Raw genomic sequence first — 21,515 nt, 5'->3', positions numbered from 1 at the left:
GATGTAGAGTCCCTTTAAGTAATATTGCCTTTGTGAGCTGGATATACGGTAACAGTCTCCTCGTTCCCTAGATATGCAGCAACACCAGTGTGCCATGAGCTGGGAGGCACACAAGGGAGAGGTGTATTCTGTAGATTTCAGCTACGATGAGAATGCCGTTTACAGTATCGGAGAGGACGGGAAGGTGAGCAGGAACTTATAAAACCATGTCAGTGTAAGAGGGTGTAGTCTGATCCTGCAGTCCTATTGCCAGCAATATGTCCTATGTATGACTGCAGGACCAGACGACACAGGGTTTAGGCTGCATTCACACAACCACAAACCGCAAATTCTCCAAACAAGGGCACCAGCCGTGTGCACTCTGCATCGCAGTGCGGACCTATTGACATCAATGGGTCCGCGATCTGCAAGATGCGGCCAGAGATAGGACATCACCTATCTTTTGTTGTGTGGAGTCATGGACCCAGAAGATCAGATGCTGAGAATAGGCCACTGTTTAGTCAGGCACGCGGTATTGCAGGTGCCTCTCATCCAATAACAATGCAGACTGACTTTACAGTGTGGATGTCATTAGTTAATTGGAGCCTGCTATGGCTCATACAGTCATGCGGTACTCGAACGCAGCACAGCCACGTCTCAAGACGGCATGGCTGCGCTGTGTGATTGTAACCCATGCTTCACTTGTGTCAGCATTTGTTGCAGAAAACGGCTTGTTCACCTCCTAATAGTCCAATAAATAGACCCAAAATGAGTATGCATGTACTGGTGATCCAGGCTGTTGAGGGTATTAAAGTGTCTGACCCACAGCGCGTCCAGGTCAGGATGCCATTATACACCCAGATACTAAGTACAGCATGTATCATCTGTGAACAGCAGCTTACTCACAGTTTCCAGGCGCCAACGAGCCAGTTAATGATTAGTTTTTGTTTTCAGTTTATTCAGTGGAACATTCACAAGAGTGGTCAGAAGGTCTCTGAATATTCCCTGCCATCTGATGCCACGGGCCCCTTCATGCTTTCTGGCTACAGTGGGTACAAGCAGGTGCAGTTCCCTCGTGGACGACTTTTTGCCTTTGACTCAGAAGGCAACTACATGCTGACGTGTTCCAGTAATGGCGGAGTCATTTATAAGGTAACATTCACTGGTTTTGATTAGCTTCTTACCTTCAGTGATAATTATGGATTTCTTTATGGAAGCTTTATAAATCATAAGACGGGGATGCAGCAGAGCCGGTTTTGTTATTTAGCAGTTTGTTTGTTTTTTTTTTTGTTTTTTTTTTACAGTAAAGGCCGCTTTACATGGTCCAACTGCATAGGCAATTATCAGGAACTAACTGTGTGTTGCCTGCTCGTCAGAGCTCCATTTCGAGTCGTTATCCCTGTAAAAGAAAGAACTCATCCCTATAGAGAATCTAGGCAGCAGATCCCCTGTTGTTTTTGGGTGTCACACCTACGTTGGTTTCACCCGGTGAATGGCGACCGATAATGAGAAAAAAAAAACTCTCAGGCTATGAGCTGAGCGCTGCGATTGGTCAGCGCTACAGCATAGGAGAAAGAGATGCCGGCAGGATCCCCTGGGTGGAGCCTCAGTATGAACATACCGGAGGCTATAACCGGAGAATGGAGCGGCGCCCGGGGATAACAGTAAGTGCAGGGGGATCCCTGGGCGCCGCTCTACACGTCTGTATAGTTAGTTTAGAGGTTTTATTCTGGTGAAAGGTCCTCTTTAAAGAGGACCTGTTACCTCTTCTGATATGTAACTACTTGCATTCCCCATGTAATAACAATTCTGTAGCATCTATTCTTATGGCTCTATGTTGTGCCATTCCTTATTTCTACTAGATGTTTATGAATGAATTGTCAGCAGCTTGCAGTAAAGGTACAGATGAGTGTTACCAGTTGGGGGTGTGTCCCGACAGTCTGACACCAGCAGCACTGATTGGACAGAGTCAGACACACTCTGTACTTATAACACCCAGCAGTACCTTAACTGCAGACTGTTGGCAATTTAGTTGTATATTTCTAGCAGGAATAATACATAGTCATTTTAGATGCTCCAGAATTGTTATTACAAGGGGGATGCAAGTAGTTACTAATACAGACATGTCAGGAGAGGTGACAGGTCCTCTTTAAAGGGTTTGCCTGAGTTAAATAAAAACCCTGGCAGCCGTGCAAATATGTTAAAATAACGAAAGAAGCCCCTGCCGCTTCCAGCTATGCTCTCTGGTCCTCTCTGCCACTGCAGTCATCTTCCTGGCTGCAGTGGTGACATGTCATCCTGGGCCATGAAGGCGGGAGCGTGGGAGACCACACCCCATCCCTGTAGGTCAAGCATCTTCCTAGCTAAGCTATGCTCCTTTTTACACAAGTCAAAGAAAGGGTCTAGAAGTCTGAGGGTCCGTTCACGCGTCCGCATCCGATCCGCCATATTGCGGAACAGGTGCGGACCCATTTATTTTCAATGGGGCCGGAATGTGCTGTCTGCATCCGCATTAGCGGATCCGCACTTCCGTTCCGCAAAAAAATAGAACATGTTCTATTCTTGTCCGCAATTGCGGGCAAGAAAAGGCATTTTCTATGAGAGTGCCGGCGATGTGCGGTCCGCAAAATGCGGAACACACATTGCAGGTGTCAGTGTTTTGCGGATCCGTAAAACACATACGGACGTGTGATTGGACCCTTAATCAGTGTGGTACACAGTATGTAGACTAGTTGTTTGGTTCCAGACTTCTGGCACACTGTAATTACTACATTTTCCCCCATTGTGTTCCTAGCAGAGTTGGATCAGTCATCCTTTTTTTTTTTTTCTAAAAGTTGAAATCCTGGATTTTCTTTACCTGTAGTCCTATGAAAACCACAGATAACACTGTAAAATCGCTAAATTACAAGTGCCTACACTACACCGTCACAGTATGACATTTAGCTGCTTCTTTTGCAATCTGTGATGATTCACCAAGGTGAAAACTTTACGCTGGGGGCAGATTGGGATCTGAGATGTAGCAGAGCTGAATGTTATTCTTTTTGGTGCATTGTGCTAATGCTCTGCTTTTGTCCTTTCTTGTTATCTCATCTGCAGCTAAACAGTGATGGCAGTACATTAGAGAACTGTCTTTCTCTCGGCGGACATCGGGCCCCTGTGGTCACTGTGGACTGGAGCACAGCGGTAGAATGTGGCACCTGCTTAACGGCCTCAATGGATGGAAAAATCCGTCTGACCACCCTGCTGGCCCAGAAGTCATAACCTGGCATCTCAGATGTGAAGGGGGGTTCTGGTGTCAAGCATCTTCATCTTATGTCATATGACATGTTCTGCAGCTTTCTGTTATACCTTGTGTTTCAATTCCTCTCCATTTTTAAGATTTCTGCTTGCTGTCAGTGAGTGATATTCTGTGCTACATTTTACCTGCACTGATACATTGTAACAAACTGCCAGGACAGTTGTCAGGAGAAACTGGATTGTCTAGACAGGATACGGTTGTAAAAAGGAAAATCTCAGCTGTGAAAATGACTAGATCTGTAGTCTCTGGATGTAAATGAAAAGGTTCCTATTTACTGACAGCAATCGGAGAGCGTGAAAACGGTGCAGAATCAAAGCGCAAAGTGAATTAGAAAGCTGCAAAACATATTCTACAAATCCCCTACTTGTAAAAAAGCCTGCTATTGATTTCTTAGTGTAAGGCTACATGCACACGAACGTTTTGTTTCCGTGTCCGTTCTGTTTTTTTTTTTGCGGATAGGATGCGGACCCGTTTATTTCAATGGGTCCGCAAAAAATACTGTCCGCATCAGTATGTCTGTCCTGCAGCCCTGCAAAAAAAATAGAACACGTCCTATTCTTGTCCGTTTTAGGCATTGTTACGATGGATGCGCAAAAAAACAAAAAAAAAAAACGGATGGCATACAGATGTCATCCAGTTTTTTGCGGATCGCAAAACACATACGGTCATGTGCATGTAGCCTTATCGCGATCTTGGAAAGCTGGGTGACAACCACTATGGCTGTCGCTGTACTGTTCCGCTTGAGTCCTGAACAGTATAACGTCCAGCGATATGGGAATGGGGGATATATCGCTGCAGGGTTACTAATCATGGCATAGGGAAAGCTGGGTGACAACCCCTGTGGGGTCTGTAATGGTGGACGTATTGGTCGTCACCCAGGAACTGGTATTGCTAAGAAATGGCTCGACTAGAATTTTCAGCTACTTGACAGATGAAAATGAATCGAGGACTTTTTTGCCGGGACCAAGCATACGTATGTAGCAGCCGCCCTAATGCCCTTCAGTGACTCTTCTCAGGTTGGAGCAGACGCCCTTGTGCCCACCGCAGCCACCGACCAATATTCAGCACTGACTGCAATTTCAGTATTATTGTTGTATTACTCCAATAAAACCATATCTAGTGTTCCCCTTCCCTGCTGTGGGGTAAGGTTAGTCCTGAATTCAGCGTCTTATTGAAAATTCTTGTAATTTAGCTTTAGGCCTTGTTCACATGTCCGTGTTTCATTGGTGAAGAATCTGTGTTTGGTCCGTGTGTCATCTGTATTCCACCGACACTGCTCATCTGAAAATCAATTTCCAGAGCATCTCCTACCAATGATCCGTGAAACACTGACAGAACACGGATGCCGTCCATGTTGTGTCAGTGGTTTTTCACGGACCCATAGACTTCAGTCTGGTCTGCATTACGGCTAGTAGTGCATGTCGCCGTGATTTACACTGACCCACAGTCCACTGAAGCATGAAAATCAATGGGTACGTGTTCTGTGCGTGAAAATGTGGATGTGAATGAGGTCTTTTAGCAGAGAAATCTGTACAGATCAGATCCAGCAGAATGGCTTCTTGGTCTTTGATGCAGGGTGGAGGGGGACTGGGCACCAGAGAGGTGATATCAGCTTGTGTGCCCATGAAGAACCTATGTGAATAGGTGGAGAATCGTTAATGCTGTAGTCTCCCACCGTGCCTGGATGTGCTGCTGAGCGGAGGAAAGATACTGACGGGGGGCACAAGCTGATCTAGAGATCAGATGATCGCTGCAGGTCTGGTTCACTTGGCAGACATTATATTTTTCCAGGGGAAGTCCTAGCCGGTCGGGTACATACCCTGCGGCCATTCAGTTGGCAGAGTGAATACCACTGTAATATACAGAGGAAGTCCCACATTCTGTGGTGTGGATTTGATACCCCCATCATCAAGACAAACCCTGTCCATATGCCCTATTGGCACAATTAGACAACATAAGAAGAATATTGTTCATGCCCTCTAGTAGGAAATATGGACAGGATTTTGTCTTGATGATGGGGGTACGTAGTGTGAGCCACAGATGGGAAGCACAGTGGTACCAATGGGAGATATACTGGGGGGATTATCCAAATAAAGGAAAACTGGCTTAGTTGCCTATAGCAACCAATCAGATTCCACTTTTTAGAGCTCCTTTGGAAAATGAAAGGTGGAATCTGATTGGTTGCTATGGGCAACTAAGCCAGTTCTACTTTACACCAGCATGATAAATTTCCCCAACTGTCTCCTGTGTGGTTTTCAGTTTTCCTGCCATTGGCAGAATTATGCCCAGCTCTTCTCTCCAGCCACAAAAACATACGGTAGATGGCACTCTGGGTAAATTGTGTGCCAGCTGTTTTGCATTGACACTGAATTTACAACTTGACTATGATGCTGGGACATGCCAACACTGAAGAATACATCATGTGAAAACCAATGCATCAGCATGAAAAAGCTTCTGATACCGTAGTCACCATGCACCCCAAGCTAACCCCTACACTCGCACAATTGTAAGGTATAGTGTAGAAGCCATAATAAAGCCCTTCTATGCCTTTTCAGTTGCAGCAGCGCCACCTAGTGTCGAACAAACTATAGAAATTATAGTGGCTCCATATCAGTCTCTTCTACAGCAACAGCGATACCTGCTGCATACAACAGACCGTAGCGGTGATGTCAAACTTTTCTTCCAGCAGCGCCACCTGCTGTTTGTTAACGGATAAGACTATGGCTGTAGTAACTACAATACATACATTACAGGTTCCGTTTCCTCTTGCAGCAGCGCCACCTAGTGCCCAAACAAATTAACTGCGGCTGTATGCCCGCCCTCGTGTTTATCGCGTGCAGCATTTTGGGAAATGTAGTTTTTGTGAAAAAGAGGAAGTTATCCTAGACGGGTAAGAATGTGCGGCTCGAGTCTTGAGATTACTGTCCATGCACTGAGTGTACGGAGAAACGAATTGTTAGTCTATAAAACGGGGCTGTGGCAGTGAAGGAGTTAATTGACTTCTTGTCTTCTGGGGGAACTGTGGCTGTGACGTAGCGCGGCAGCTGTGATAAAGACACTGGTTGTAATGGAGTAACTGGTGGGGTCACTGAGGCTATGGTGGGGACACTTGTGGTGGGTTCACTGTGGCTGTGGTGGGGTCACTGAGGCTATGGTGTGGACACTTGTGGGGTCACTGAGGTTATAGTGCGGACACTTGTGGTGGGTAACTGAGGTAATGCTGGGGTCACTGAGGCTATGGTGGGGACACTTGTGGTGGGGTCACTGAGGTTATGGTGTGGACACTTGTGGGGTCATTGAGGTTATGGTGTGGACACTTGTGGGGTCACTGAGGTTATGGTGTGGACACTTGTGGGGTCATTGAGGTTATGGTGTGGACACTTGTGGGGTCACTGAGGCTATGGTGTGGACACTTGTGGTGGGGTAATAGTGGGGTCACTGAGGCTATGGTGTGGACACTTGTGATGTAATTGAGGTTATGGTGTGGACACTTGTGGGGTCACTGAGGTTATGGTGTGGACACTTGTGGTGGGGTCACCAAAGTTATAATGGGGTCACTGAGGCTATGGTGGGGACACTTGTGGTGGGGTCCCTGAGGTTATGGTGTGGACACTTGTGGGGTCACTGAGGTTATGGTGTGGACACTTGTGGTGGGGTCACCAAAGTTATAATGGGGTCACTGAGGCCACCGTTGCCAACCAGAATTTATCTTTTTTCTGGGCAATTCCAAAATCACGGACAGCCAACATTTTTTATGGAAAAATGTTGAAAATCGTAATGAATGCTAAAAATTATAAGTAATACTTGTCTATAGCTTAATATACTGATAAGATCCCACCACCAGCATTTACAATGAGCTGCAAAATGACGATAATTGCCACCAAAATACTCTAGTCAAATATCACCAGCCTCAAAAATAAATTGCAGATCTGTTTTGCAGCCCATAGACTTCTATCATGACGGAATGAAAAACGGAATGCCTCCGTTATGCATTCCGTCATAGAATTGTGTTATGGTCCGTGGTAACGGAATCCCTAACGCAATTCACCTTTTACCACCAAACGAAGTGTTAACAAATTTCAAAATATGAACTTCGCTCATCTCTAGTGGGGACGCTTGTGGTGGGGTCCCTAAGGTTATAGCACAAAAATGATTTGAATATAGAAATTTATAAAAATCCAAATTGCATGAAATAATATACAGAGAAATATTGTAAATGCAATAATACAAATCTATACCTCACATCAAAAAGAGGGGCATTTAACCCCTTGATGACCAGCCTGTTTTGGACCTTAAATGATATGTACACCTTTGGGGACGATTTTTTTAAATTATTGCATTGTACTTATTTTGAGCTACAAATAATTTTTTCATTTGGTCTTTATTAAAATTATGGAACCCTTTTTTATGTACAGAGCTGACATGCTCTAGTACAGGCATGGCCAACCTGCGGCTCTCCAGCTGTTGTAAAACTACAACTCCCACCATGCCCTGCTGTAGGCTGATAGCTGTAGACTGTCCGGGCATGATGGGAGTTGTAGTTTTGCAACATCTGGAGAGCCTCAGGTTGGCCATCCCTGTTGTAGCTCCCTGTGGATTTTCTGTCTTTTCCGTCATTTGGATTGCTGATGGGCTCCTTATCTCTGCTCTCTGATCTTATAAACCCTCATCGAAGCTCAATCTTTATCTTACTGATAAGAATGTGCTGTAAATAAGTGTTTAGGACTTTTTAGAAATTTTGAGATTAGGGTGATTAGAGGCACAAAGTGAAAGTACCAGTCACACAGTTAGAAAAACAGTTAACCCTTCGTGACAGAACAGCTCAATATTTTTAATAAAGGCCAATTGAAAATAGGATTTTTAGCCAAAAATGAGTAAAATGCAATCATAAAAAAATTGCCTCAAAGCCTTTAATGACCAAGCAATTTTTTTTTTCATCGTCGACTTCCAAGAGCTATAACTTTTATTTCTCCGTCGATGTAGCCATATGAGGGCTTGTTTTTTGCAGGACAAGTTGCAGTTTTTAATGGTGCCCGTTTGTGGTACACATAACTTACTGATTAACTTTTATTAACTTTCTGGGAGATGGGAAAAAACAACTCCTGCCAGTCCGTGCCATTAGAGCAGGAGTGCGGCTCTCATGGGAGAGAAAAGACCCAATTCTCTGCTGCATTGAAGACCCATGCGGCACTTAAACTGGGAAGCCATAAAAAGGCGATGACCCAGCCTAAGGCCTCTTAGTGACTGCCATATAAAGACCTATTGGTGGTCACTAAGGGGTTAAGGAGCAAAGAGGGACAGAGAGGGACTTGGGTCAAAAGTAGAGACAATCCCTCCAAAAGAGGAACACTTCGTAGGTCTGGTTATAATGGGGACACAAGTTGTGGGTCGCTGAGGTTATGATGGGGACATCTGTGGTGGGGTCACTGAGGTTATGATGGGGGAACTAGTTGTGCAGGGATCACTGAGGTTATGATGGGGTACTGTGATTATGATGGATGGGCTGCTTGTGGTGGGGTCACTGAGGTTATGATGGGGACACTGGTTGTGATGGGGCCACTGAGGTTATGATGGGGACACTGGTTGTGATGGGGCCACTGAGGTTATGATGGGGACACTGGTTGAGATGAGGCCACTGAGGTTATGATGGGGACACTGGTTGTGATGGGGGCCACTGAGGTTATGATGGGGACACTGGTTGAGATGGGGCCACTGAGGTTATGATGGGGACACTGGTTGTGATGGGGGCCACCGAGGTTATGATGGGGACACTGGTTGTGATGGGGCCGCTGAGGATATGATTGAGACACTGGTAACTTGTGATGGGGCCACTGAGGATATGATTGGGACACTGGTATTTGCATGTAGCCGTACAGTGGGCCTCCTGAATCAGTATTACTGGTGGGCCCGTCAGTGTCATTCTGGGTGATTATTATGTTTGAGGATGGGGCTTGTACATTACATTTCTTTCAGTCTTGTAATGTTTTGATGATGTTCTAGTGTAATGGACGACACGGAGTCTAAAATTAAAAAGCGTGTCCTCCCGTCCTGGATGATCAATGATAACTCCCATCCGAAGAAGCGGTGTACCACAGAGGCAAAGGGGAGGAAGAAGACACAAGGGTGAGACATGAGCCGCCAATGTCTGTTATGTCTTAGAGGGGCTAGCTATGGAGGAGGAGGTGGTAGTGGGTCTGTCCTCCTGGAATGTGGCAAACCAGTGCTCCATGGGACAGAAAAATGATAGCTTAGTAAATAATGATGTTTTTAGAGAAGTTGCAGCCGCTGCAGATTTCTCACAATAGTAAATGTCATTTTTTATTTTATTCATGTTTTTTTCTGTTTCCATTTGTCCAGTTCGTCCCGGAATAGAACTGTGTACTGTATGAACGAGAAGGAGCTGGTGGAGTGCGCACTGGAGATACTGAACCAGGTAACCCTGAGAATTTGTGTACATCAGTGCTTTCAAGCTGGTAGGATACTACAACTCCCAGCATACACTGTCAGTGGACATCTTATACAACTTATCTCCTTCTACTCCAATATTGTTCCTGCTGTGCTGCTCCTATTGCCCTCTAATACTGCAGCTGCTGTGCCTCTTTTGTACTGTACCCTCTGTGTCCCCTTATATTGTGTCTTCTGTACCCCGCTATATTTTACCTCATGCTGAGAGTTGTACTTTCTTTGCACCTTGAGATCTTTTCCTAGAGGTCCTATTCATAGTAGCCAGACGTGCTTTTGCATACTAATGATGATCATGAGGTTAGATTTTTGTTTTCTTCATCTACCCTTGTATCATTTTTTTTACATTCCTTGCCCGAGCCCACTAGTCTCATCTCCCTTGCAGCACTGGTGCTTGCTGCGGTGTTCAGGGGTACTGACTACCCTAGAAGTGACAGCCCACTCAAATCAGCAGTCTGTCACTGAGATTGGGCTGTCCTCCACAAGGCTGCATAGTAAAGTTGACAGGTTTCCTTTAACTGTGGCCTGTCTGACCCAGGAAGAAGTTCAGCGGCATCCAAGAGAATTAGGTAATGACCCTTATTTCTGATATTTAAGGACCCTATATTGACAGGGAATGTTCCACAGGATTAGCGCTTAGCGAATGTGGTGCCAATATTCAAAAAGGGTCCAGAAACAGAGCTCAGAAATTATAGGCTGGTAAAACTCTCTGCCTGAGGAGGTGGTGATGGTGAACTCACTAAAAGAGTGCCCTGGTGTCGGGGGGGAAGCAAGCAATGGCAGGCGGTGACAGGGACGAGCCTCCCTAGCATAGCGGGTGACGCTAGGGAGGCTCGTCCCCGCCTGTCATTGGCTGCTCTCCCGACACCGGATGTTTTCATCTACTCACGGGGAGAAGCGCCGGTGTGGGGACCAGGGAGCGGGGTAAGTATATTCACTGTGAGGAGCCCGGCATATGGGGGACATTTTTATAGTATTGGAGAGCCCCTTTAAGTTCCCAATCCACCGCTGGTAATGGAGGAGAGAGGTTATCTGCAGCATTGGTGAGATTTAACATTTTATCCTCTATTTTAGGGTAAAGTACATAGAGACATCGAGGAGAAAAACAAAAGTGAACTACAAGAAGATAAAGAGGACTCCTCCCTCGATACAGACATTGATAAGAAGCCGGTGATACCCCCCACATCCGACAAGCCACAAACTATTCCGCTGTCGTCTGATGAGCTGAAGAACGACTCAGATGACGACCCCTTAAAATACGTCAGGGAGATTTTTTTTTGCTGAAGATCTGTGACAAAGGTTTTTTCTGTTTATGTATTTTATCGTTAGATCATGATGTTCAACTTTCTAATAGACTTCAAGATCTATACTTCCTGGCAATGAATGGAAATATATCTGTTTACACCCAGAGACAGAAGGCCAGTTCAGACCTAATGCATCTTACAACTGAGGATTTGTGGGAGTTGTCTCTAATCTGGATAATCCTGTATGCATGGGTCAGGGGTTGCCTGTTTTCTGTATTGGTGGAGGTCCCAGTTGCTGGTTCTAGGATCACTGGGCGGTGTGCAGGTTCTCACCAAACTCCCATGGCAGCGGTTCTCACCGGGATTTTAATAATGCCACCCCTCTGCCTCTTTTGGCATTCACCTTCACATTTGCCATCACACCCTATTAATAAGGTCAATGACTCAACAGAAAATAATGGTAACATCTCAAATAACTCTGACCTCTGTCATCTATCAGAAGAGACATGTACTGTACATAAAAATATAAAAATTCACGTGGAGGAATATTGACCAGACAAAATCCTGGAATCATGGAGGTGGAATGGCCATGGTAGACCATGTATTACTGGCATCAGACCACACTGAATGGCCCAACTTTAACCCTATTTGAACACCTTCAGGACCAATACAGTTTTGACAGTGATGTTTTTAGTTATTCCTCCCCACCTGATTTACTTCTTTATTTTTCCATCAAAATAACTTTGAGGGGTTGTTTTTTTGCAGGACAAGTGGTATTTGCTAATAGCACCATTTAATGCCCCGTGTAATGTATTGTGTTCACTATGCGGTAAAAATTGTATTATAATTTTATTCTGCTGGTCAGTACAATTATGGTGTGTTTTACTATTTAGAAATATGCTTAGTGTCATCATATTCGAACATCCATAACTTTTTTTTATTTTTGCCATCAACTGAGCTGTGTGAGGGCATATTTTTTTTATCATATTTAATCCTTTTTTGGGGAGACAAGGTGGTCCAAAAAACAACAGTTCTGGCAGTAGTACTTTTTATGGTGTTCACTGTGCATGATAAATCATATATCTTAATAATTTGGACATTTTGAAGTGCTGCAATACTAATTATGTTCACTTTTATTGTTTTTATATGAGTAAAGGGGAAACTGTAGTTTTTTATATTTTATAAACATTTGTTCAGATTTTCTTTTAAAGGAGTTGGGTTGGGGGCGTGGCCTGGCTGCTGACCGAGATGGCTGCATGAAAGAGGAGCTCCTGCACCGCAGCGACATTTACACAGCAGGCCCAGCTCTAAAACTTCTTAGTGGAGGACTCAACTGCCTCCTGCCTTCTCTAATGTCTCCAGCTACTATGGGGAAGTCCAAAAGGTCTCTGCCCAGGCTGCAATACGGGCCTGCGGACTCCTTCTTCACCAGAGGCAGAGGGAAAGATGGCGCCGGCCTCACAACTGAATCCCCGCCGCCCTCTCCTATCAGCACTCCATCGCCTACTCCTGGGGCCCGCTCTCCGTCCCCACCGGATCAACTGGGACTCGCTTACCTTCTCCAGGGACCTCAGCCGTCCCTCCCTCCGACTCCTGCCGATATAGCAGAGCCTGCACATGCGGTCCAAGATGGCGCCCGATCTCCCACAGGCAGCGCTGACCTCCTTGCATGGCCGCATCTCAGTGATTCTCACCGATCAACCCGGGATCCCTCTGGCTCTACCGGAAAACAGGTCAGTGATTCACTCAGCAAAACATCCACTGCTAGTCAGCCTGAGGACCCGTTCCACAAGCTACCTACCTCTGATAAAATAGTCACTGAAGACTCTCTAAAAGCAATGCTGCTAGCACTGAAATTCTCCCTTAATGCAGATATGGAGAAACTGATTAACCCTATCACTGCGAGGATCCAGGCAGCAGAAGGCAAAATTAGCCATATTGAAACAAAGATGGGTGAATTCGCGTTATCTCAAAATGAGATCATAGACGCACACAATGACATGGCTGACCAGCTTGAGACCATTAAATTGAAGTTGGCCGACATGGAAGATCGCTCCAGGCGAAATAATATAAAGTTTAGAGGCATCCCTGAGGAGGTGGTCCCTGAGGAACTGCAACCATACTTGAAAGGCCTCATGAAAGTACTGCTGCCGCAGATCCCAGTACCTGACATGATTATTGACCGGGCCCACAGAATACCAAAACCTCCTCACTTAGGGACGCACATCCCGCGCGACACCCTGGCGCGGATCCATTTCTTTCATACCAAGGAAGCCATGATGTCAGCCGCCCGAAAGAAGCAACCGCTTCCTGCACCATATCAGAAGATCAAGCTCTTCACTGATTTATCAAGATACACGCTTCGTCGGCGCAGAGAGCTAGTACCTATAACTGCAGCCCTCCAAGATAGAGATGTCCCTTATAAGTGGGGCTACCCCCTGAAATTGCTCATCCGTAGAAATGGACAAGTTCATGCAATCAAAAATATTGATGAAGGAAAGCAACTCCTCCAACTCTGGGGTATCCCTCTTTCCTCAAAATCTACTGGGAATGATTCCCCGGCCTTGCACGCATCTCACCCACCCTCCTCAGAAACCTAAAGATGAATATTTTCCTGTCTTTAACATTTCTACACGGAACGGACTTTCTAGATCAATGTCCTCCACCTGATGGCAGAACTACTAAAGTTAAGATTCTTACTACTGGGCCATCTTTTTGCAGCCCTCATAGGACCGGTGCAATCTCCTGCCTTCTTCTACTTGTTCTTCTACCTCGTTGGCACTGGCGTTGGACTTTCGCCCTTAATCCATTTGGGTGACGTGACTTGTTGCCTTAAAAATCCTCTCTATTGCAACTGTCCCCTTTATCTTTATCTCTCTATTACAACTGTCCCCTTTATCTTTATCTTTATCTTTACCTCATAACCTCAACCTTACCTCCCCCATTGTCCCTGTGTTTGTGATATTTGTCCAGAAACTCTGGGTATAGCCTGCTTGATATTATATATTTGCGGTATATTGATATAACGTAGTATCTCCATTGTTCTCCTGACCTGTAGGTTGTTTCCTGTGTACAGCGATGGGTCTCAAGATTATGAGCCTTAATGTCAAAGGCCTCAACTGTCCCCAAAAGCGAGCATATCTTTGGTCCGAAGCACTAGCCTCTCATGCGGATGTGTTGTGTGTGCAGGAATCCCATCTACTCCAGGCCGATGCTTTTCGTATCCACCACCGCCTCTTTTCGAATATATTTCATTCACACTTCTCCGAGAAAAAACGAGGTACTTTCATAGCAGTTAAAAACACAGTTGCATTTACCCCAATTACCTCCAGAATGGCCCCTTCTGGCCGTTATGTCATACTAGTCTGCTCCATAAATAATGTAGTGTATACTCTAGTCAATGTATACGCCCCTAACTCACGTCAGCTAACGTTTTTACATAAAGTAATGCGCCAGGTTAATTCACTTAAGCAAGGTAAATTGATTATTTGTGGAGACTTTAATTCCGTCCTCCAAACTGCCCTTGACTCTACCTCCTCTTCCCGTAGAGTGGACACTGGAATAACCTCCTTTTTACAGTCAGAGGGATTGACTGACATATGGAGAGCCCAACATAGCATGGAGAGAGACTATACTTTCTTCTCCGCCTCACACCTCTCATACTCCCGGATAGATTTATTCCTAGTTGACCACACCTCACTACTTCACACACTCTCCTCAGATATAGGTCTAATAAAATGGTCGGACCATGCCCCCATCACGATCACTCTGGATGAACAATTTCAGTCTAATAGGGCCCCAGTGTGGAGGAATAATACTTTTCTCTTTAATAATCCTAAACATACTGCAGAATTATCTGCACACCTTCGTGAATTCTTTCAGTTTAATGTTGGCTCCGTCTCAAATAATTTTACATTGTGGCAAGCCCATAAAGCTTTTATGAGAGGTTCCCTGATAAAATTAAACATTAATTTAAAGAAGCAGAGAGAGAGGGAAATAAAACTAACTTTAAAAGAGATTGCTGATCTAGAGAGTATTAACAAAATTTCCCCTACATCACAGGGCTCCAATTCCCTTCGAACAGCGCGGAATAAACTAAGTGCTCTGCTCCTTCAAAATTATAACAAATCTCTTCTTAGAATGAAATCCAAATTCTACTCCCAAGGCAATAAGGCGGGTCGTCTCCTAGCTCAGCAGCTAAAAAAGCAACAATCCAAATCAAAAATTCCGTACTTGCTTCACCCGGTTACCAATGCAAAACTACTAGACCCAAGAGACATAGCAAATCAATTTAAATTATATTACCAATCCCTATATAACTTAAAAGATCATACCCCACTTCCACAAAACTATTTAGCTTTAATAGATGAATTTCTTTCCAAAGCTTCCCTGCCTGTCCTTACTGATTCACAGCTTCAGTCCCTTAATGCCCCTATCTCCGCTCAGGAACTGACTAAAGTAGTCTCGTCTCTTCCGCTGGGTAAATCTCCAGGCCCTGACGGCTTGTCCAATGAATACTTTCGTCATTTCCTACCAGATCTCCTCCCTCATTTATTGGAACTTTTCAACCGTGTCATGGAGGGTGATTCCTTCCCTCCAGATATGCTTGAAGCATTAGTAGTTACTATACCCAAGCCTGGTAAAACACTTGATATACCCCAAAATTTTAGGCCAATCTCATTGTTAAACTCCGATATCAAACTTTTCGCTAAGCTCATTGCAAGCAGACTCTCCCCTTTACTTCCCTCCCTGATCCACTCGGACCAGACCGGCTTTGTGGCAGGTAGACAAGCTTCTGACAACACCAGACGCATAATAGACTTGGTCAATTTTGCAGAAGTACATACCCTCCCTATGCTTGTAGTGACCTTGGACGCTGAAAAAGCGTTTGACCGTTTGCACTGGGAATACGCTTTTTCAACTCTTAAATGGATGGGCTTTTCAGGGCAGATAACTAATGCTATTAACAGCTTGTATTCCCATCCATCGGCGAAAGTATGGATCAACGGAATCCTCTCAGACCCCTTCACTATAACAAATGGATCAAGGCAGGGATGTCCCCTGTCCCCGCTCCTATTTATCCTTGCGTTAGAACCATTGGCACAACATATTAGAACCTTACCTACCGTTTCTGGAGTTGAGATTGGTAGCAGATCCCATACTATTTCCCTATACGCAGACGATATCATACTTACTTTGACAAATCCCTCACAATCCTTACCAGCTGCATTCAATGTAATTTCCCACTATGGATCCCTTTCATATTATAAGATTAATGGTTCAAAATCACAGGCCCTTCCTATAAACATTTCGCCCACTGATCAAGCCACTTTAAAAGCCACTTTTGACCTCGACTGGCAATCCTCGGAGCTATCTTATTTGGGAGTTAAGATCACTTCGCCCTGCTCTCTTCTCTACACCCGTAATTATGTTCCTATTCTAGCTACCATGTCCACGGACTTCGCGAGCTTCTCTATGCAAATGGTTTCCTGGGTGGGTAGGATAGCATCTTTCCAGATGATGACCTTACCAAAAATTATTTACATCTTTCGAGCCCTCCCAATTCCGATCCCTGCTGCATTTTTTCAAAAAGCTCAAGCTTTGCTGGGTAAATATATTTGGGGTAACTCTAAACCTAGGGTGGCTCGAGAACTTTTAACTAGGAGGAAGCGTGCGGGTGGGGCGGGTCTTCCCGACATTAAAGATTATTTTGTGGCAATAGGCCTTTCATTTACTAGGGAATGGTGGGCGTCTAATAACGAAAAAGCGTGGCAGCAGATAGAACTTCATGCACTGAAACATGTTCATATTAGAGATTATCTCATTCATCAGTTGTGGAGCCCTGCCTCCCCTACACATCCTTTTCTTACGATATCACATGCTGGTGCTCTTTGGACTAAAGTTCATAATACATCAAAGGATACATCGACACAATTCTTTAAAATTGCCTCAACTCACGCGATTGAATTATCTATACAAGACATTAGTCTAGCATCATGGCGGGATAGAGGAATTGACACTGTCTCCCAAATGATAGAAGATCAATCCCTTCTTCCCTTCGCTACTCTTCAAAGCGCCTTCGCCCTACCCCATTCTGAATTATATACATATTTGAGAATCCGACATTTCTTATCAAAGATTCTACAATCCCCCCCGCAAATTGACCTGTCCATCTGGCGACTATTCCAATTTCCTTCTTTATTTAAGCGACATTCCACGAGACACCTATATGATTTACTGGGAGATAAAGCTACCTTCACTAAATCCTCTCCCATCCATAGATGGGAAAAAGAACTAAAGAAGTCCTTTCCTGATGAATCCTGGACAGCTGCCATAGGATTCATCGTGTCAAACTTTAAATGTGTAACCCACTATGAAGCAGGTTTAAAAACCATTCTTCATTGGTACTTTACACCCCAGAGACTTCATATAATTTACCCCTCCACTTCCCCTTACTGCTGGAGGAATTGTGGCGGAGCTGGTTCATTGCTCCATATTCTTTGGTCCTGCCCTATCCTCACTGAGTACTGGAAAAACATCTTTCGACTTGTTTCTAACCTAATAAACCACAGGGTGGACCCTTGTCCAGAGTTGGCCTTGCTGTTCTTGGGGATTAATGAGATTCCCTCTCCCCACAGACAGATTACAGGTCATATTCTACTCAGCGCTAAACTGGTTATTACCAGACATTGGAAAAATCCAACTCCTCCTTCTGTTTCTGAAGTTATACAGGAGATAAATCAGACCTGTAGATACGAACACTCCTTACCCTCATCAATTATTCCTATTAAATTTAGGCAAGCGGCCTGGAGTGGATGGACCTGTAGTGCTCTCTATTCTTCCTAATATAGATTGCCCTGATTGTCTGTTGAGATGACAAGATTGCGACCAGAAGCCCCCAAGTCTTTCCCTCTTGTTTTCTCCCCTCCCCCTTTTTCCTTTCATCTGCTCTCACCCCTCTCTTCTCAGGTCTCATTATACCTATTTGCTCTGTGGCCTTCCACACCTTCAAGTTATGATTTGTTTTGTTGGCGGTCACCAAATTAGTGACGGTGATGCCCTGTTTTATTGTTCAAAGCACTTCATGATGGCGATGAGTAAACAGACATTATGAAGATACTTCAGTGCTACATCTGCCTTATAATTAGCATGTATCATTACTATATTCAACTCGTTTACTATACCACTAGCGCATGTTATTACCAAGAATTGTGGCTGCGTCCACTAACTGCTAACATGTCTATATACTTCATATATGTCATGTGGCTGCGTCCACACCTATTGCTTTTACATCCTTTGTTTTATAGTGCTGATAAAATAAAAAACTATTGAAACTAAAGGAGTTGGGTTATCAAAGGCATTGGTGGCATATCGCTAGGATATGCTACCAATATCTGATAGCTGCTATCTGATAACTAACTCTAAAACGGAGCCTACAAATTGAAGGAAAGCGGACTGTGCATTCGCAGCCGCACTGTATTCGTGTCTATGGGGCAGCCGAAAATAGCCCCATAGAAGTGAACTGAGTGCTGGCCACGCTTGTGCAGTGCACTTCCCATTTTTGTCTATTTTCGGCACTCACATACAAATGAATGGAGGATGACCGTGCATGCGCAGTCTGATTTCGTTCACTTTGTGGGCTTTATTTTGAAGATAGCTGCGGGTCCTAGAGGTGGGACCCCCACAGCTATCAAATTTTGTAGGCATATACTAGCGGTATGCCACCAACCCCTTTAACTATCCTTAGGGGACTTCAACCTGCAATGACTTGTACAATACACTGTAGTGCTTCTTTATTGCAGTGTATTGTGATTTTCTCTGCCTCCTATTATCCTCTGGTAGGGTGTACTAGGTGTCATTGCTTGTGGGAGATGGAGGAAGCCCCCTCTCACTGTCTAAGTGCTCAGATGCCAAGGTCCATGGCACCTGAAGGGTTAAACCCCTATTGGGGATAGGTTACTTTATAGTGATCAGCTGGTCATCAGAATGGGCTTCAGGGGTCATCAGAGATTTTTCTTCTGTCAATAGGTTTATCAGGTATTTGAATGCTATGGTCATCTTTGCAGAAATCCCCTTTCCCTCCTTTAGTGCTGTGGAGGTCCTCCATGATGTTTACGATCATCTCCACCGATGGGATGAAGCATCTTCACTCAGAGCAGGGTGTTTTAGGCCCCTTTTACACTATGGGACTTCCGCACTGTGGTCTGACCAGGCTTGCTGTTGAAGGTATTATCTTGAACCATGTTATTACAGTCTCTTGTCAGGTGACCTGGGTTGTCATCCTTCTGTCTTATGTTTCTGATGTTCTGAATTCTGCAGAACTGGTGGTGCAGGTTGAATATTTTGCTTTGCTAGGGCGGTTCCTGAATGTGTCGTCCATTGTCTCCTCTGGTGTCTCTGACTTCCTTCCTAGAATAAGGGTGGCCGCACATGATCCGGACTACGCATGTTTTTTTCTGCAAAAATACAGCATAATACAGTACAAGCAAAGTTGTTTTTTTCGAAAACTGACCTGTTGTGTAGATTTTAAAATCTGCAGCTTGTCAATTGTTTTTGTGATTCCTCACCTTCCCTAGAGTGGTTTTCCCATAGACTTCAATGGGGCTGTTTACCACACGAAAATCAGCACCAAAAGCCGTATTTAAAAAAATGCACCAAAACTGCTATAAATAGTGCAGGTTAATGTGCTTTTTGCACAGTTCTGTTGCAGATTTCATGCAAATTTTCAGCACTTAAATGCGCCTTGTTCAGGTACCCTAAGGCCTCTTTCACACGGGCGAGATTTCCGCGCGAGTGCAATGCGTGAGGTGAACGAATTGCACCCGCACTGAATCCGGACACGTTCATTTCTATGGGGCTGTGCACATGAGCGGTGATTTTCACGCATCACTTGTGCGTTGCGTGAAAATCGCAGCATGCTCTATATTGTGCGTTTTTCACGCAACACAGGCCCCATAGAAATGAATGGGACTGAGTGAAAATCGCAAGCATCCGCAAGCAAGTGCGATTTTCACGCATGGTTGCTAGAAGATGATCGGGATGGGGACCCGATCATTATTATTTTCCCTTATAACATGGTTATGAGGGAAAATAATAGCATTCCTAATACAGAATGCTTAGTAAAATAGGGCTGGAGGGGTTAAAAAAATAAAAAAATAATTTAACTCGCCATGGTGATGGATCATGTGATGGACCATGTGATGAGCGCAGTGATGTCACCACAGGTCCTTTTCCTCAAAGAAGAAGAAAGAAGAGAAGCCGGGCTGCGCGAACAAGTGGATTAAGGTGAGTTAAAAAAAAAATGAACCCCTCCATCACTATTTTACTAAGCATTCTGTATGAAGAATGCTATTATTTTCCCTTATAACCATGCTATAAGGGAAAATAATAAAATCTACACAACACCTAACCCAAACCCGAACTTCTGTGAAGAAGTCTGGGTTCGGGTCTGGGTACCAAACATGCCGATTTTTCTCACACGTGTGCAAAACGCATTAAAACGCTTTGCACTCGCGGGGAAAAATCATGCATGTTCCCGCAACGCACCCACATCTTTTCCCGCAATGGCCGTGTGAACCCAGCCTTAGGAGTTCCCCAGCCATTCACCATAGAGCAGGGAGTGACAGGGCAGTGGCATACAGAGCCTTATCTGCATGTAGTGTCACGCCATATCTAAGCCCCCAGCAGTACGTACATTAGGGCTATCGTTATATCCCTCTAATGATAATGAGATGATTCTACTGACCCTGCCTCCCTTAAACCCTTCTACTCCATAACTTTTTTATTTTTCTGTTCTCATAGCCGTATGAGGGCTTGTTTTTTCCCATGCCATCATTTAATATTGCATGTCCCTTTTTCATGCAGGACTGGCCCATTCAAGTCAATGGGTCAGTCAAAAAAAAGCTGAGCGCACATCTGGATGCAGTCCATCTTTCACTGATGGTTGATAGCAGATACTGTGTGTTATTCTGCAGTTTTTCTTCCTGTGCGTGAAAAACAGATGTATAATGGGTGCTATCCTGTCGTAAAAACTGTAACACTTAATTCAATCACATTGAGTCGACTTGTAAGCAAAACCATCCGTTTTTCACTGAACAGACCCTGACACATTCTGTATCGCTCATCTGAAAGAGGCCTTACTAACTGCTTGCATTCCCCTTATAATGTTCTGTCTTAGTCTGACTCCATCCAGTCGATGCTGCTAATGTCAGACGGTGCAGGGACACTCCCCCAACTGGTAACATCCAGCTGGACCTTTATTGCAAACTTCTGTCAATTCATTCATAACTTTTAGATTGAATGACATAAAAATCATAAGAATAGATGCTCCAGAATTGTTATTACATGGGAAATGTAATAAAAAATTTTGTAGTAGAAATTCGCTTGCTTCAGACTTTGTGTAAGGAAAGGTAATCTCTTCACAACACAGACAAAGGTGTTTTCATGTTCAGTTCTTGCTGAGCACTCCTCCTCCTCCTCCTGCCCAGTCTGTTCACTTTTATTTAGTCACACTAACAATAGAAAAGGGTCCG

General features: G+C 44.5%; 2 protein-coding genes and 1 long non-coding RNA gene across 3 annotated transcripts in view; 2 read left to right on the top strand and 1 right to left on the bottom strand.

Annotated features, from left to right (window-relative positions):
- The window catches only part of WDR91 (WD repeat domain 91), a 44,046-nt gene extending 40,435 nt beyond the window's left edge, over nt 1-3,611 (top strand). The window contains exons 14-16 of the mRNA XM_040438238.1: nt 72-184; nt 934-1,131; nt 3,076-3,611. Of these exons, the coding sequence (XP_040294172.1) occupies nt 72-184; nt 934-1,131; nt 3,076-3,240 (476 nt within the window). The 3' untranslated portion in view covers nt 3,241-3,611. The remainder of the gene's footprint in view (nt 1-71; nt 185-933; nt 1,132-3,075) is intronic.
- A 2,494-nt stretch (nt 3,612-6,105) lies between these two features.
- Nucleotides 6,106-11,661, top strand: CYREN (cell cycle regulator of NHEJ). The gene is made up of 4 exons (XM_040438257.1): nt 6,106-6,167; nt 9,278-9,400; nt 9,635-9,710; nt 10,814-11,661. Exons 2-4 carry the CDS (start codon nt 9,282-9,284, stop codon nt 11,021-11,023), a joined length of 405 nt encoding a protein of 134 aa, XP_040294191.1. The 5' UTR covers nt 6,106-6,167; nt 9,278-9,281; the 3' UTR covers nt 11,024-11,661.
- Nucleotides 11,662-11,999: 338 nt separating this feature from the next.
- On the bottom strand, nt 12,000-18,921 carry LOC121005494. The gene is made up of 3 exons (XR_005779953.1): nt 18,319-18,921; nt 14,802-14,805; nt 12,000-12,185 (listed from the first exon to the last, which is right to left on the bottom strand). It is a non-coding gene; the product is annotated as an uncharacterized LOC121005494 (long non-coding RNA).
- Nucleotides 18,922-21,515: the final 2,594 nt, after the last annotated feature.

This window comes from Bufo bufo, chromosome 1 (genome assembly GCF_905171765.1).
Source record: "Bufo bufo chromosome 1, aBufBuf1.1, whole genome shotgun sequence".
Classification (NCBI taxonomy): Eukaryota; Metazoa; Chordata; class Amphibia; order Anura; family Bufonidae; genus Bufo; species Bufo bufo.
The sequence above is the reverse complement of the archived record's forward strand: the minus strand, read 5'-3'. Positions and strand labels throughout refer to the sequence as shown.

Excerpts from the sequence above, each read along its gene's own strand:
- CYREN (XM_040438257.1), top strand. The coding sequence starts at position 9,282 with ATGGACGACACGGAGTCTAAAATTAAAAAGCGTGTCCTCCCGTCCTGG. Across the intron at positions 9,401-9,634 it reads GGGAGGAAGAAGACACAAGG|TTCGTCCCGGAATAGAACTG; the intron begins GTGAGACATGAG and ends CCATTTGTCCAG. Across the intron at positions 9,711-10,813 it reads CACTGGAGATACTGAACCAG|GGTAAAGTACATAGAGACAT; the intron begins GTAACCCTGAGA and ends CCTCTATTTTAG.